Consider the following 16,302-nt stretch of genomic DNA (forward strand, 5'->3'; position numbering starts at 1 on the left):
TGAGAGGGGCAGAGAGAGAGGGAGACAGAGAATCTGAAGCAGGCTCCAGGGTCTAAGCTGTCAGTAAAGAGCCTGACGTGGGGCTCGAACTCACAATCTGTGCGATCGTGACCTGAGTGAAGTCAGTCACCCAACCGACTGAGCCACCCAGGCGCCCCTGATTCTTTAATTTTCTAATTGCACTACAGAGATACTTTTGCTTTGTCCCAATTATTATTTCTCTGATAGTTTTTTATTCTTATTGTTATGGTTAATACCTACAGTACAATATTAAACAGTAGTGAGAGATTTGCCATTCTTGCTTTGTTCCTGACCTTTTTGGACATACCTCTATTGTATCCCCTTTAAGTAAGATGCTAGCTTTAGGATTGAGGTTTATATTTGTATATAGATTCATGCTGAAGAATTTTCCTTCCGTTTTTAGTTTTTCAAGAGTTTTGAGGTACTGAATTTCATCCAAGGACTTTTCCGCATCTATGAAGATAAATGGTTCTTTTTATACCTATTAATATGATTAATTATAGTAATTGATTTCTAACCAGTTAAAGTATAAGCCCCTTTTAGAGTGTATGATTTTCTTAATATGGTGTTCAAATCTATTTGATAATAGGATTTTTGCTTTGATATTTGTATTTGTTATCTATTGTTGAGTAATAAATCTCCTTAAAACTTACAGCTTAACACATAAACATTTATTATTTCTAGGGATCAGGAGTATGTGTGTGGCTTGATTGGGTGCCTCTGGCTTAGGGTCTCTCATGAAGCTATAATCAAGATACCCAGGAACCAACTGAGGGAAGATTGATTTGAAGCTTACTCAAGTGGCTATTGGCAGGCCTCAGGTCCTCACTGACTATTAGCTGGGGATATCAGTTTCTTGGGCTTGCCTGGACTTGCCATGGGGCTACTTACAACCTGGAAATTTGTTTCCTCCAAATTGAGGGTTCTGAGAGAAAGAGAATAGATAAGATAGAAACCCACAGTCTTTGTAACCTAATCCTGGAAAGGAACATCCCATGTCTTTACTGTATTGTTTATTAGATGAGAGTCACTAGGTCCAGTCCAGTCAAGTGGAGAAGATTACATACACAAGGGTGTAAACACCGGGGCGGGGGGGGGGGGGGCAGTGATCATTAGGGATCATCACAGAGACTGCCTGCTACAATATACCTAAACAATATTGCTCTAATTTCATTTTTTTGTGCTATATATATCAGATTTAGGTATCAGTGTTATACTTCATTAAAAGAATTGGGGTGTTTCTTCATTTTCTATCTCAAAAACAATATATGTGGCATCAGAACTACATGGTTTGTAAAGATTTGGTAAAATCTTCCTGTGAAACTATCTGGGTTTGGTACTTTTTTGCTTTCAATGAGTCTAGTGGCATTATAATTCTTTTGTTCTTGTAAGTTCTTTAGTTTTGTTATTTGCTTGGAGGCCCTGAGTTTTCTCTATGAAATCTAGTGCTTTATTAGGATAAGTCTTAGAATTGATTCTTTATAGTCAGTTTCCCCAGGTATTGAATGAACCCTTTCAATAGGTAAATATTTGTTGTTTCATTTCCAGTTATTCATATATTATGTCTTCTTTGCCTATTTCTCTGACTCCTTTTTCTTTTTTTAATGAATTTCATTCTCTTGGTTGTTTTCCTGTTTTTCTTCAATGTCCTGTATTAAATTTTTATTTACGCTTATTCTTGTCTTTTATTTCTTTTTTGAGTTCAGTCAACTTTCATTTATTTTATCTCCCAGCCCCCTTTTTTTTTTTTTTTTTTTTTTTTGGTATGTGTGTGGGTCCATTTCTAGTCCTGTTTTTTAAATTTCCTTTTTTCATGCAACTGTGCTACTTGAAGATACTGAATTCAGTTTGGAATGACCATTTTTCTTTCATGGGTTTTCTCAGGGAGGGAGGTGCTTTTCATCAGCTGAAATGTTTGAATTTACATGTTCTGCTTTATTCTTACAGTAGCTTTTTATACAATTAGCTTGATATTTTCTATTTCTGAATAATTTGTGGCTAGGATCCCTAATTTGAGAGTGCCAGCTTCTCACAGTTTAGTTTTGGATGGATGCATTAGTGATACAGTGGAAATGGGAGAGGAGTTGGCATGATTTGTATCTCTTTTGTTTTTACAGAATCTTTATTTTTCCCCTCTAATTTTTTTCTTTTATTTCTCTGAGGGTTTCACCTCTTCTCTACTTATCTGGGTCTTCTTTGGAAGCTGTGCTTATTCAAACTATCAATTTTAGCCTTTCTCACTTTCAGATTCCTTTTCTATAGCCAGTCCTGTGAACCACCAAATCCCCAAGTTGTACTCAGTATTTTAGAACACAGTGTTAGATTTTCTCATTCTGGGGGTGATTTTGACTGTACTTCCTCAAAGTCTTCCATATCCCTCTCCTGTTTTACATGGATTTCTTAAGCCCCCTCTTTATCACTTTGTGCCCATCGGCTTTCAATGGCAGCAGGAAATCGTTTTTGTAATTTGGTGTTTATTTCCGTACCTGATAATATCAAAGATGTAGTATTCTCTGTCTCTGAGTAATCCTGTTGGCATGGTTTTCTTTCACTCCTTGCTAATTTTGTAATTTGGGGGAGGATGTGTGGAGAGATTAGGAATCACTTGGCAGCCATTTATCTTCCAGACCAACTCCTGAAATTTTAGTTTTTAAAACTTAGCAGATTTATCAGTAGAGTTTTCCAAACATTTAGGAAAGAAATAACATCAATATTACATACATTCTTTCACTGAAAAGAAGAAGTTATAATTCCTATCTCTTTTAATGAGTGTAATATTTATTCCAAAACCTAGAAATGACATTATAAGAAAGCAAATTATAGGTCAATCTCATAAACATAAATGTAAAAATCCCAAACAGAGTATTAAAAAATTTAGTCAAATGATAAAAATGATAATGCATCATGACTACAAGGGGTTTATTCCCAAAATGCAAGGTTGGTTTAATATGCCATATTAACAACAACAACAAAGGGACACAGATCATTACAATCTGACAGATGCAGAAAAAGCATTTCACAGATTTCAACATCTGTTCATGATAGAAACTCTTAGCACCCTAGGTAGGAACTTTCTTAGTCTGATAAAGGACATTTACAAAAATCCTACAGCAAACATCTCATAATGATAAAAATATTGAAAGCTTTCCCTCTGACATCAGAAACAAGGACAGTACTGTCACCACTTCTGGTCATCATTATACTAGGTATCCTAGACAGTTCACTAAGGCAAATTAAAGAAGTTGTAAGGATTGGATTATAAGAAATAAAATCTTATTCACATATGACATCATTGTGATCCAAATGAATATATAGCTAATGTATTAGAATTAGTCAATTTTGTAAGTTTGTTGGCTTCAAGGTCAATAAAAATCAAAGCATTTCTATATGCCAAGTAGCAAACAAATAAACAACAAAATTTAAAAAAATAATAGCATTCAAAGTAGCATTAGGAAGAAAAAAACCTAACGCCTAGGAACAAATTAAAACAAAAGGTATGTCAGAATTCTGCATTGAGAGCTAGAAAACATTACTGAGAGAAATTAAGACCTAAATAGTGAAATAGAAATATACCATGTCCATGGAATAAAAGACTCAATGTTGTAAAGATTCAGTTCTCTGCCAAAATAATCCACATAATCAATGTAGTTCCAGTAAAAATTCCAGCAAATTGGTGTGTGAGTGTGAGAGAGAGAGAGTGAGAGTGTGTGTGTGTGTATGTGAATTGACAGCCTCTAAAATTCATATGGAAATGCAGAGTACAAAGAACTAAAGTGGTCATGAAGAACAAAGTTGGAAGGTTTAAAATACCAGAGAGCAAAGTTTAAACTACCTGTTATGAAACTAAAGTAATTTAAACAGTCTGCTATTTGTACATACAAGGGTAGAAAAATTGACCACTAGAGTTCAGAAACAGATCCAAAATATATGGTTTTTTAATCAAAGAGGAATGTTACACTTTTAGTGCGTTAGGAAAGAATGGTCTCAAAAAAAAAAAATTAAAAAAATTTAAAAAAGGAAGGAATGGTCTCTTTAGTGAGTGTATATATATGTGTACAATCAATTCAAGATGAATTGCAGGTAGAAAAGTGAAAGGTAAAACAGTGAAGCTATTTGAAAGAATACAGGAGAATATCTGGTCTTGAAGTAGTCAAAGATTTCTAAAACAGGACACAATAATCACTAACCATAAAGAAAAAGATTGATGAATTAGACTGTATTAAAGTTAATCAAAAACATAACTTCTATCAAAAACATATCGAAGAGGATGAAAATGCAACCTGCAGAGTGAGTGATTATCTCAATATTTATATCTTACAAAAGACATAGCTAGAATATGTAAAGAACCCCTTCAAAGCAATAAGAGAGACAATCCAGGGGCACCTGGGTTCAGTCTGTTAAGCGTCCTACTTCATTCAGCTCAGGTCATAATCTCACAGCTGTGAGTTCAAGCCTCACGTCTGGCTCTGTGCTGACAGCTCAGAGCCTGTAGCCTGCTTCAGATTCTGTCTCTGTCTCTCCGTCTTCTCTCTCCCACGCCTTCAAATATAAATATTAAAAAAAAAAAAAAGACAACCCAGTTAAAATAAATGGACAGAAAACTTGAACTGACTTTTCAGAGGATATCTGAATAGCCAAAAAAAAAAAAATAGGTTAAAAAGCACTGAACTTCATTAGCCATTAAAGAACTGAATTAGAATCACTACTTTTCACTGTGTTCCCATAAGAAAAGCTAAAATGAAAAAGATGGAATATATCAATTGCAACTCTCAGAAACTACTGATGGGAGTGTAAGTTGGTACAATGGAAAATGCCCAGTATCTACTAAAGTTGAATGTCACATACCCTATGTCACAGTAATTCTATTTCTGTGTATATGTGGTTGATAGAAATTATGGCCTTCCCTAAATGTCTATATCCTAACCCTTGGAACCTGTGATTATATTACATTATATGTCAAGGGGGAATTAAGTTGCTGATGGATTATGGACTTAAGGTTGATACTCAGCTGACCTTAAAATAGGGGGATTATCCTGGGGGACTGGGCCCAGTGTAACCACAAAGTTCCTAATAATGCTAGAGGGAAGCTGAAAAGTTCTAAGTCAGAAAAGGAGGTTTACTGACAGAAGCAAGATCAGAGTTGATGCAGTGTGAGAAAGGTTTAACCCATCAGGGCAACCTTTGAAGATGGAGGAGGATGGCCATGAGCCAAGAATTGTGATCAGGCTCTAGAAACTAGAAAAGGCAAGGAAATGGACTCTCCCCTAGAGCCTCCAAAAGGAATGTAGTCCTACTGATATCTTGATGTTAAACTAGTGAGTCTTGTTGGACTTTAACCTACAGAACTGCAATAGATAACTAATGTAGTATAAATGCAGTAGAAATGCCTACAGTTGTTTATCTACAGACACATACTAGAATGTTCATAGCAGTACCATTCATAATAGCTAAAAATAGGAAACAGTCCTAAAGATCCTTCATCAAATGGAAGGGAGAAATCAGAGTAGACAGAGTTAATTGAAATATCTTAATGGTTCATGTAATCACAATGTGATAGTCTGATGAATTCATTTTCAATATAGACATTACCTGCCAAAGTGATATTGACCAATTTAAGACCAGTGTTGGGTAGTCAGGGTGCACTGTATTTTGAGATACTAGACATAAAATGGAAATATTACTTCATGCAGAAGTTTACTATTTGATTAATATATAGAGTATTTATTAAAATTTAAATTGTGGGGCACCTGGGTGGCTCAGTTGGTTAAGTGCTGACTCTTGGTTTCAGCTCAGGTCATGATCTCATGGTTTGTGGGTTCAAGCTCCCATGTTGGGCTCTGCACAGTGTGGAGCCTGCTTGAGATTCTCTCTCTCCCACTCTCTCTGCTCCTCTCCCTCACATGCCCACTTTCTCTCTCTCAAAAAAAAGTTAAATTGTGCATGGAAATGATTCTCACCAATTTCAGGATATTAGCTGCTGCTGGAGACAGAAAGAAGTCAGGAAGAGAAGGCAAAGGGATGAGAATAGAGTTCAGAAATAAGTGTGGCAAAATGTTAACATCCTTAAAATCTGGGTGGTGGGTACATGAGTGTGTTATTTTCTGTGTATTTGAAATATTTTGTAATTAGAAAAAGTTCTTAACAGAGTACAGGAATTAATATTGCATTAACTGTGATATATACCTTTTTTTCCCCCCACATTCAGTCAGGCCTTAATTAGATTTCTGTAACATGTTGTTCTTTAAAGTGATAGCAGAGAACCAATCATGCCTTTATATTCTGGTTTCACTAAGTTAATGTTGGAGAAAAAAGTCTTGTTTGGGGTTCTGGAACTTTGTAGGTGTAGTGTCTTCATTTCTGAAATCTGGATTCCTTAACAGGTATTAGAGTCCTTTTAACATTCACCTAAAAGTAGTAATGCTATAGTTCCAGCAAATCCTCATTTTTTCTTCCTTTTTTAAAGAAGAATTTAACATTTATTTATTTTTGAGAGAGAGAGAAAGAGCGAGCAAGCGAGGGGGGGGAGGGGGAGAGAGAGAGCAAAAGAGACACAGAATCCAGAGCAGGCTCCAGGCTCTGAGCTGTCAGCACAGAGCCCGTTGCGGGGCTCGAACTCATGAACTGCAAGGTCATGACCTAAGCTGAAGTCTGACGTTTAACCAACTGAGCTACCTAGGGACCCCTTATTTTTTCTTCCTAATGGAGACTGTTTTCCCCATAGAGTCTTTACTTACTAACAACTAGAACAATGGAACAAAAAGAATCCTTGGATAGTTAGCAAAAGAAGGTGAAAGGTGAGAAGTGGGTGATGGTGGTGGGAGCCACCTGTTGCAGGGCTGTAAGAAAAATGTGTGAGGGCTGGAAAATTAATAGCACAGTGGAATGAAAGGAAAGTCAGGCTAAGTACTTCTATTATGCATTTAGGTGATGTAGTGGACAGAATAGCAGCACCTCCCCCTGCAAGATGTCTGCCCACATTTTGTTTTTCCTCAGAATTTGTTACACGTTGATCCTTGAACAACATGGGTTTGTATTACATGGGTCTACTTATACCTGGATTTTTCACAGTACTGTAAATGTATGTACTCTTCCTTATGGTTTTCTTAATATTTTCTTTTCTCTAGCTTACTTTATTGTGAAAATATATAATACATATACAAAATATTTGTTAATTGACTATGTCATTGGTAAGGCTTTTTGGTCAACAGTAGACTATTAGGAGTTAAGTTTTGGGGGAGTCAAAAGTTATACATAGAGTTTTGACTGTGTGGAGTCAGCACCCCTAACACCCATGTTGTTCATGTATTAACATTTGACAGAAGAGAACTTGTGGCTGTGATTAAGGTTTTAGACTCTAAAACAAGGAGATTATTCTGGATTATCTGGGTGGACCCAATCTAATCATATGAGCCTTTAAAAAATAAAGACATGAGGCAGAATGGAAAGTCAAAGAGATGAGAGGCATGAAAAGTCTTTGAAGATGGAGAAAGGGGACCTCAAACCAAGGAAATGCAGGTTGTGTTTAGCAGATAACAATTCCCCAACTGAAAACCAGCACAGAAATAGGGGCCTTAGTTCTAAAATTGCATGGAACTTAATTTGGCCAACAGTCTGACAAAGTTTGGAAGTATATTAGTGTCTAGAGACACCAGAAAGGAAAGCAAGTCTTGCCTACATGTTGATTCAGCCTTGTGAGACTAAGCAGTGGATCCTCGTTGAGCCATGGTTACCCAGACTTCTGACCTGTAGAATTGAGGTAATTAGTGTTAAGCCACTGAATTTGTGTTATAGCATCAATAGTAAATAATACAGGTGATATTTTAAAAAGTGCTTTCTGTTTATAACAGGATATGTGCTCATTCTAGTAAATATGAATCACCTGGGGATTTTACTAAACTACACAGTTCTGTTTTCATAGATCTGAGGTTAAGCCTTGAGATGATGCTGATGTTGCTGGCCCACACAACCACACATTGAATAACAAGATTCTAGATTATCTTTAAAATATAGTAATGTGTAGAGTAAAAAATTAAAGTTGTCATCATCCAAAGGTAACTAGCATTAATGCTGTGGTGTGATTTCTTCATGTCTTTTTAAAATAGACATTAATTTTCTATTAAAAAAATTAGGATCACATGGTATATAGTTTATAAAATGGTAGTGTTCCTGTATTATTAAATTAAATATGCTTGAAAACATGAATTTAATAAGTATAAAATATTCCATCAATATGGATGTACTAAAATATTCTGCTTTGGTTGTTTCCAACTTTTCTCCATTATGATTACATGCTATGATAATTACCTTATAAATAATGCTTTTCCACATTTCAGATTATTTCCTTAGAATAAATCCTGCAAATAGTTCAAGTACTTAATCAGAGGATATGAAGATGTTCTAACTTTTTCATCCAAAGTGCCAGGTTATCCTTCAGGAAAGATTCTGCCAATTTATATTAATACCAGCTGTATATGTGTGTCTGTTTGAGAGCATCCTGTCTTATAGGAGTATAATCTTTAATTTTTCATAATTTTTTTTAAGTTTATTTATTTATTTTGAGAGAGAGTGAGGAGGGGAGGGCAAAGAGAGAGGGAGAGAGAGAATCCTAAGCAGACTCCACGTTGTCAGTGCAGAGTATGATGCAGAGCTTGATCCCATGAGATCATGACCTGAGATGAAATCCTAAGTCAGACGCTTACCTGACTGAGCCACCCAGGTGCCCCATGAATATAATCTTTTAAAACAGCTTTTCTAATTTTGATAATCAAAAATTAAATTTTATTTGAATTTGCAATTTTAAAGGTTTTTGGTAATACATAAATTTTCACATTCACACGTGTGTGTGTGTGTGTGTGTGTGTGTGTGTATGTGTATTTGTGAATTGTCTGCATTTTCTTTTCCTGGTGTTCTTTGGAAGATCAAAGATTTAGCTGTTTATACAGAATGAAAAACATTTTTATTCCTATATCTCCCTAGTGAAATAAAATTCTCACCTATGCAGTTTAGAGTCTGCCTAATTTGTTTCCATTCTTTAACATTGTTTTCATGAATGTAAATAAACCTTAACCCAAAGTATTAGCATTTCTAGCTGCTACCCATTAGTTCAAGGTGTATTACAAAGAAAGGGAGCTGTAAGCATGCTTGTCCCAAGGGTGCTAGGTAGGTAGTAACCCTCTTCTTAAATAAAACGCAAAATATTTATACATAACATGCACCCACTTGCAAAGAGACAAATGTGCATGCTTGTGTGCATGCACACATAGACACACACACACACGCAATATCCCAGATCTCAGAATAATTACAAAGCAAACTCCATTTTTGATGTGGCAGTGCCTGTTCTCTGAATATGAGATGTCTACCTCCGGAAGCAGTCACATTGCCTGTGTTAGCTTGTTTTGTAGTTACCAACATTATTATGTGGAAATTCTTCAGATCCTGTAATATCAAGAAAATTCACCTCTGAGCAGGCTAAGATTACTGACTGAATATTAAAATCAGAGTTGATGTCCCAAAATATTTTCACACACATGAATACAGAAATTCACACATTCAACCATATACTTTCTTATTCAGGCTGTCTCTGCATAAAATAAATGGAGCCTCATGAGGCCAGTCACCCGAGGGTAGGAATCCTGAAAATAGGGGAGAATCTTTGGGTTCTTGCCTTCTCTTTTCCATAATATGTCAAGAGATGTGAGATCAGGTAGAAAGTAGGAGGGAGAGGGTGCCAGGAAGATAAGTACATGTGCAAACAAGTGCTTATGGTCAAGCCTGGACTTTAAAGTATTGTGATCAGAGGTGCTGTTGCTAATTATATACGTTTTACATACCACATTTGCACATGTCACCACAATTTGCTTTATTGGCTTTGGCTCTTAATATGCACTGTCAAAGGACTAGCAGTTTATGGTACTAGACCAAAGTTTATTTAAATTGATGATTCCAAACTTTAAATTTATGACATCATGTTATGTCATAAATTTGTAATATGAATGTTTTCTTTAAAACTTTAAAATATTTATGCTTTTACTTATATTACACAGTATTCCTTAAGCTAATCTTAGATATATGTCTATTTAAAAAAAAAATCAACTTGGAGTCTTTTGCTTCAGCCTTATCTATAGTAGAACACAGTTATTCTACCTTTATCTGGAAATAAAAATTGTAATATAGGGGCACCTGGCTGGCTTGGTCAGTGGGAGTGTGTGACTCTTGATCTTGGGGTTGTGAGTTGGAGCACCACATTGGGTGTAGAGATTACTTAAAAAAATAAAACCTTTAAAATAATTGTATATATTTTGTAGTCTTGTTAACAGATTTGAGGAAGGATAGTATACCATCATTTGCTGGGCTTCATGGTATAATAGTATAGTTCTTTTACTTTCAGTACTTTAAGGGTCAAGTCATTTTCATCCAGGAAACATGATACTACTTTACTAGCAGAAACACTACTGTCATTTGTAGTGACCTATCAATGCAACCAACTTAATAAAAGCTAGTACACATAGAGTTTAATATATGTCAGGCACTGTGAGGCTACAAAATATAAACAACATTTATATTCTAAAGTATAAATAATACTGTTCTCTACTATGGATGTGGCTGAGGCCGATGTCACACTTTTTTTTTTTTTTTTTTTTTTTTTTTAAACAAATATGGGTGCCTGGGTGGTTCAGTTGATTGAGCTTCTGACTCTTGATTTTGGCTCAGGTCATGATCTCATGGTTTGTGGGATCAAGCCTTTCTCTCTCTTTCTCTCTTCTCTCTCTGCCCTTCCCTGCCCCCCCCCCCGCCCCCCCCCTCCCGCTCGTGTGCTCTCTCTCAAAAAATGGATAAACTTAAAAAAAAAAATCACAAACACAGTCACTCCTCTAGGACTTTATTTAAATGAATTGTGGCATACATATTGTAAACATGTTTCGTATATTAACTTAATATTCATAATAATTCTATGGCATAAGTACTATTATCATATCTATTTTATAAACAAGCATACCAAAGCCTAGGGATTTTAAGTAATTTAATCTTCCTCATCCTTTTTATACTGTGACTTCTTCTGTGCTGTATTTTACAGGGTGTAGTATGCAACCAGTCTATTGGTAAAGCCTGCAGTCTGGCTCAAGTCTATGCACTTCACATCAAAGCCTAATTGTCTCCCAACACAATTATTTGTTTCTCAATTCTTTATTGCAGAGTTCATTAAAAGTACCGTTATTTAGAAACAAACAGTTCTTAAAATGTATAACTTTTACTAAAAAACTTCAGAAAAATTTAATTGTTTTAAAATTGTTTTTCTTGAATACATTTGTTCAAAGGCCTGGAACTTAACAGGCAACTTATTAGAAAGTACTAGCACATTGAACAGTCCTTTCAGGTGTCAAGACTGACTTTGTAACACCTGCCACCGGTGTTAGTTTTTCTCGTTACGGGTAGTTTACTGTTGCAGCCATACAGTAATGAGGAGTGTATCTACATTTGATTAATTTCCTCATCTCCTGTCTGAGGTGTCACAGGAGATTTTGAACACTGACAATAATAATTATACTAATAGAAGATATTTTTAATTCTTTTGTCAAAATAAAGGAGTTTAATGTCATTTTACAAATTGAGTCTGCTGTAATTCATCAGAATTTTAAGATTTAGGTCTTCCAGTTTTCCATGTAGATTATTCACTGCAGTAAATTACATTAACAGGTGGAATAACTGCATCTACATTCTAGAAGTAATTAATTAGTGTATAATCCTGTAAGGTTGATTAGGAAGCTGTTTCTATTTTTGGATATATCTTGTTGATTGGACATTTTCTTTGTAGGTTATGGTTATCAACATTTAAAGTTTTATGTTTAAACATTAATTTTTGGATTAATGGTCTTGTGTAGGTTATCATCTGAATGTTCCGTATTTCTCTTTCTGTTAAACTACCTTGTGTTCTTTTGCCAATAATTTTTTTGGTAGTATTTACTAATGTATATTAAATGTTGGGGCACCTGGGTGGCTCAGTTGGTTAAGCATCCAACTCTTGATCTCTGCTCTGGTCATGATCCTACTGCTCATGAGTTCAAGCCACACCTTGGGTTCTGTGCTGTTAGAGCCCACTTGAAATTCTCTCTCTCCCTCTCTCTCTCTGTCCCTACCCTGCTTGCACATGCTCTTGTGCTTTCTCTAAATAAATAAACTTCAAATGTATATCAGTACACAAACACATCCTAGGCATGTGTAAAAAATGGATATTGGGGCGCCTGGGTGGCTTAGTCGGTTAAGCCTCCGACTTTGGCTCAGGTCATTATCTCATGGTTTGTGAGTTTGAGCCCCGCCTCAGCCTCTGTGCTGACAGCTCAGAGGCTGGAGCCTATTTTCGGATTCTGTGTCTCCTGCTTTTTGCCCCTACCCCGTTCACACTGTGTCTCTCTCAAAAAATAACCATTAAAAAAAATTTTTTTTAAGTGGATGTCAGAGTTTGATCACAACAGGTAGGTTTTACAAAGATTACCTCAAGATTTGTTAAGAGTTGTAAAATATGATTCAAAATGGCATACCTCACCTTGTAAGATACGGCAAAGGAAAAAAAAATACATGGTATAAAGTTGGATTCTTCTTTAGAAGCAGAGAATTCCAAATATAAGCAAGCTTACATAGATAATAACTTTTATTGTCATAAACTCATCTACATTTTCCTAACATTCAGGCTTTAACCAACTTTTATATGTTCAGCTGAATCTAAATGAATTTATTTCCGACATAATCCTTTTCTGTATTGTAGGCACAGTTGAGCCAACATCCGTGTCAATTCTAGGATATAATTTAGAACCATGACGTACTCAATTTATGCTGTGAAAAGTTTTATCGAGTTGTGTTCAGTATTTTTAAAAAAATTTTTTAATTTAATGTTTATTTTTGAAGGAAAGAGACAGAGCATAAGCGGGGGAGGGGCAGAGAGAGGGAGACACAGGATCCAAAGCAGGCTGCAGGCTGTCAGCACAGAGCCCGACGAGGGGATCGAACTCACGAGCTGTGAGATCATGACCTGAGCTGAAGTCAGATGCCCAACCGACTGAGCCATCCAAGTGCCCCGAGTTGTGTTCAGGATTAACAGCATTCCCATCTCTAAGACTATTAGACATTATTCCTATGATTTCTATTCCATTTTAATTTTTGACATTGTTTTCTGTTTATTACAACAAGGCAAGTACTCTCAGTTTTGGGGTTAGATTCAGATTCTTAGGAGATTTGTTCCTTCTTCCCATTTAAATTCATTGAAAACTATTTTCAGGGCTGTTTGCCTCTAAAAGCAATTGTTCATAATTGAGGCAGATTTTCCCTTGTAGGAATTCACAGCTGTGAAGAGAAAGTTCTCTTTCCCAGTGGGTTACTAAATAGGCTTTTGTGAGAATTTACTGGAATATTTTTCCTGATGAAAGAGTCAAAGACTAAGAGTCTGTTGTTCTTGGTGCTAATAGAACCAGAACACCTGCAGCTGAGCATTTACACTTTGGAAAGCAGAACTAATGTAAGGTCTTCTTTTATGTAGGGAGTAGTTTGAAAGCAATAATTTTTCTTAAAAAATTACAATTCAGACATGATCTTTGTTCCAAATTAGAGGTTTTAACAGTGAAAGCTCATTGAAGTATGCAGTCAAAATAAAACTCACATACAGCATTTCCTATGTAGTATAGCTTTGTGCATTCTGCTAATGTACACATATTTAATTGGCAAACATGAAGCCTTTTACTGTGTCCACTGATTTGTGTTAATACTTCCCTTTCTTGTTCCACTTTGTTTCTTAATCACCCAATTCATAAAAACCCCATTTGGGGAAAATGCATCCCTGCTATAGGAATTCACTACTCAACCCAAGCCAGTGTCAGCTTTCTTAATGGCATCTGTTTCCATCCTAGTCTCGCTTCCCTGTGTACTGTGAGGTTAAGAGCACACATAGTGAGCTAACCTTCCTGTGTTTAAATTTTGGCTGTTACAGTGGCATGGCCTTGAGTGAGCTATTTATTTCATCTCTAGGTGGCTTCAGTTTCCCTCTGTAAAATGGATATTACTGTACCTCATATGCTTTTTCCATCCATATCCTCATTGTGTAGTCCCTTGCCCCATTTTTTCCTTATAGCACTTATCCCCACTGGTTCTATATCGTTCAGTATCTTTCTCTCCTAACAGAAATGTAAACTCAGCACAGGGTTTTATTTTGGTCATTGTTGTAGTCCCACACCTAGACAACCTGGCATAGGTGGTGCTTAGTAAATACTTGCTCAAAGGCTGTATACAGATGCTGGGTTAAGAACCAATGTTTTCCTGACAACTACTGACCTTACTTTTATTATGCACCTTTTTTTTTTTTTCTTTTTCCCATGGTATGACCCTGACATTTCCTACTCCAGTATTTTTACTTAATCCAGGTTTTCTCATTAGGCCACTATTCACTTTTAAAAGATAATCTGGGCTTTTAGAAATAAAAACTAAATTCTTATTTTGCAAAGTAAAGGATAAGCAAGCACAGTGAAACTGCTGATACTATTTTCAAAGGGAAATATTCAGTACTATGTAGTAAATTGAACTGTATACTTATCCAGATAGTTTGAACTTTTAGTTTTTAATATAACAGATCTACCGACCTATAAAGATCCATGGACATTTCAGATCAGATAATGAATAATACTTTGAGTAAAGCACATATACTTACAGTTACATATACTTAGTTACAATTAAGTTTTTCTTTTTTCTTTTGCAGATTAATGACGCCAGAGAGTGAGATAAGATTTGTCCACAAAGAGATGGGTATAATACCAAGCTGGGGCGGTGCTACCCGACTAGTTGAAATAATCGGCAGTAGACAAGCTCTCAAAGTATTAAGTGGGGCCCTCAAACTGGATTCAAAAAAAGCTTTAAACATAGGAATGGTTGACGAGGTCTTGCAGTCTTCAGATGAAACTGAATGTCTAGAAGAGGCACAAGAGTGGCTAAAGCAGTTTATCAAAGGGCCACCAGAAGTAATTAGAGCTTTGAAAAAATCTGTTTCTTCAGGTAAAGAGCTTTGTTTTGAGGACGCATTACAGAATGAAAGAGACCTTTTAGGAACAGTTTGGGGGGGACCTGCAAATAAAGAGGCTATTGCTAGGAGACAAAAATTTGATAAATAATTTTTTTAAAATATGACGTACTACAAGAAAAACTCCAATAAATTAATAATTATAAAGTTAAATATTAACTAGGAATACCAGAATTACTTCGAAGGCTACACTTAGTATTTGATTTAATAATTTTTTAATATCTGAACTCATTGACCTAGTTTTCAGTATATTTGGGTAATTATCAAGTAATGTAGAACATTTGGTTAAAATATACAACACTTTTGGCTTAAAAATTATCAATTCCATAGTAGTTCTTAGCCTGTAACAAAAGACCAGTTTTTGAGAGGAAAAACCTCTCCACAGAACCTATTCCTGGGTTATTTTTCATGGTGTCTGTTCAGTCTTATCTGGAAATAATTTACAAAAATAACAGTGAAATTTGCACTAAAGAACAAAAGTGGAAGAGGGGTCAGGGAACAAGATAAGAAACGGTATGATCATTTTCTTCTGCCTTTATCAGCGGTAATAGGTAAAGAATTGGGGAGAGGTGCTTGGCTGGCTCTGTTAGTGAAGCATGTGACTCTTGATCTTGGAGTTGTGAGTTTGAGCCCCATGTTGGATATAGAGATTACTTAAAAAATAAAAGAATGTTTAAAAACTGGAGGAATGCCTGGGTAGCTCAGTTGGTTGAGCATCCAACTCTTGATTTCAGCTCAGGCCATGATCTCATAGTTCTTGAGGTTGAGCCCCCTGTCCACAAAGAGCCTGCTTGGGATTCTCTCTCCCTCTTTCAAAATAAATAAATAAACTTAAAAATTTTGGGGAATTGGGGCACCTGGGTGGCTCACTCGGTTAAGCGTCTGACTTTGGCTCAGGTCATGATCTTGCAGTTTGTGAGTTCAAGCCCTGCGTCAGGCTCTGTGCTGACAGCTTAGAGCCTGGAGCCTGCTTCTGATTCTGTGTCTCCCTCTCTCTCTGCCCCTCCCCTGTTCACGATCTGTCTCTCAATAATAAATAAACGTTAAATTTTTTTTTAAATAATAAAATTTGGGGAATGGCTTTTTTTTTCTATGGTTCTTTTAAATAAAAATGCTCCCCACCTTACCACCCTACAAAATTTGGAGCCTTACTGCATATTTTAGTAGTTTCTATTTTAAATGATCTACTAAACAACCATAGCCATCATGTGGAAAGTCTACTG

At 35.9% G+C, this 16,302-nt stretch overlaps 1 protein-coding gene across 2 annotated transcripts in view; it reads left to right on the forward strand.

Annotated features, from left to right (window-relative positions):
• The window catches only part of ECHDC1 (ethylmalonyl-CoA decarboxylase 1), a 52,879-nt gene extending 37,683 nt beyond the window's left edge, over nucleotides 1-15,196 (forward strand). For both annotated transcript variants that reach the window (XM_047101878.1, XM_047101880.1), the window contains one exon: nucleotides 14,762-15,196. In XM_047101878.1, coding sequence (XP_046957834.1) covers nucleotides 14,762-15,170 — 409 coding nt within the window. In that variant the 3' untranslated portion in view covers nucleotides 15,171-15,196. The remainder of the gene's footprint in view (nucleotides 1-14,761) is intronic.
• The last annotated feature ends 1,106 nt before the right edge of the window (nucleotides 15,197-16,302 follow it).

This window comes from Lynx rufus, unplaced genomic scaffold (genome assembly GCF_022079265.1).
Source record: "Lynx rufus isolate CCGP_SWC_20201006 ecotype Redwood Valley unplaced genomic scaffold, mLynRuf1.p SCAF_6, whole genome shotgun sequence".
Taxonomy (NCBI): Eukaryota; Metazoa; Chordata; class Mammalia; order Carnivora; family Felidae; genus Lynx; species Lynx rufus.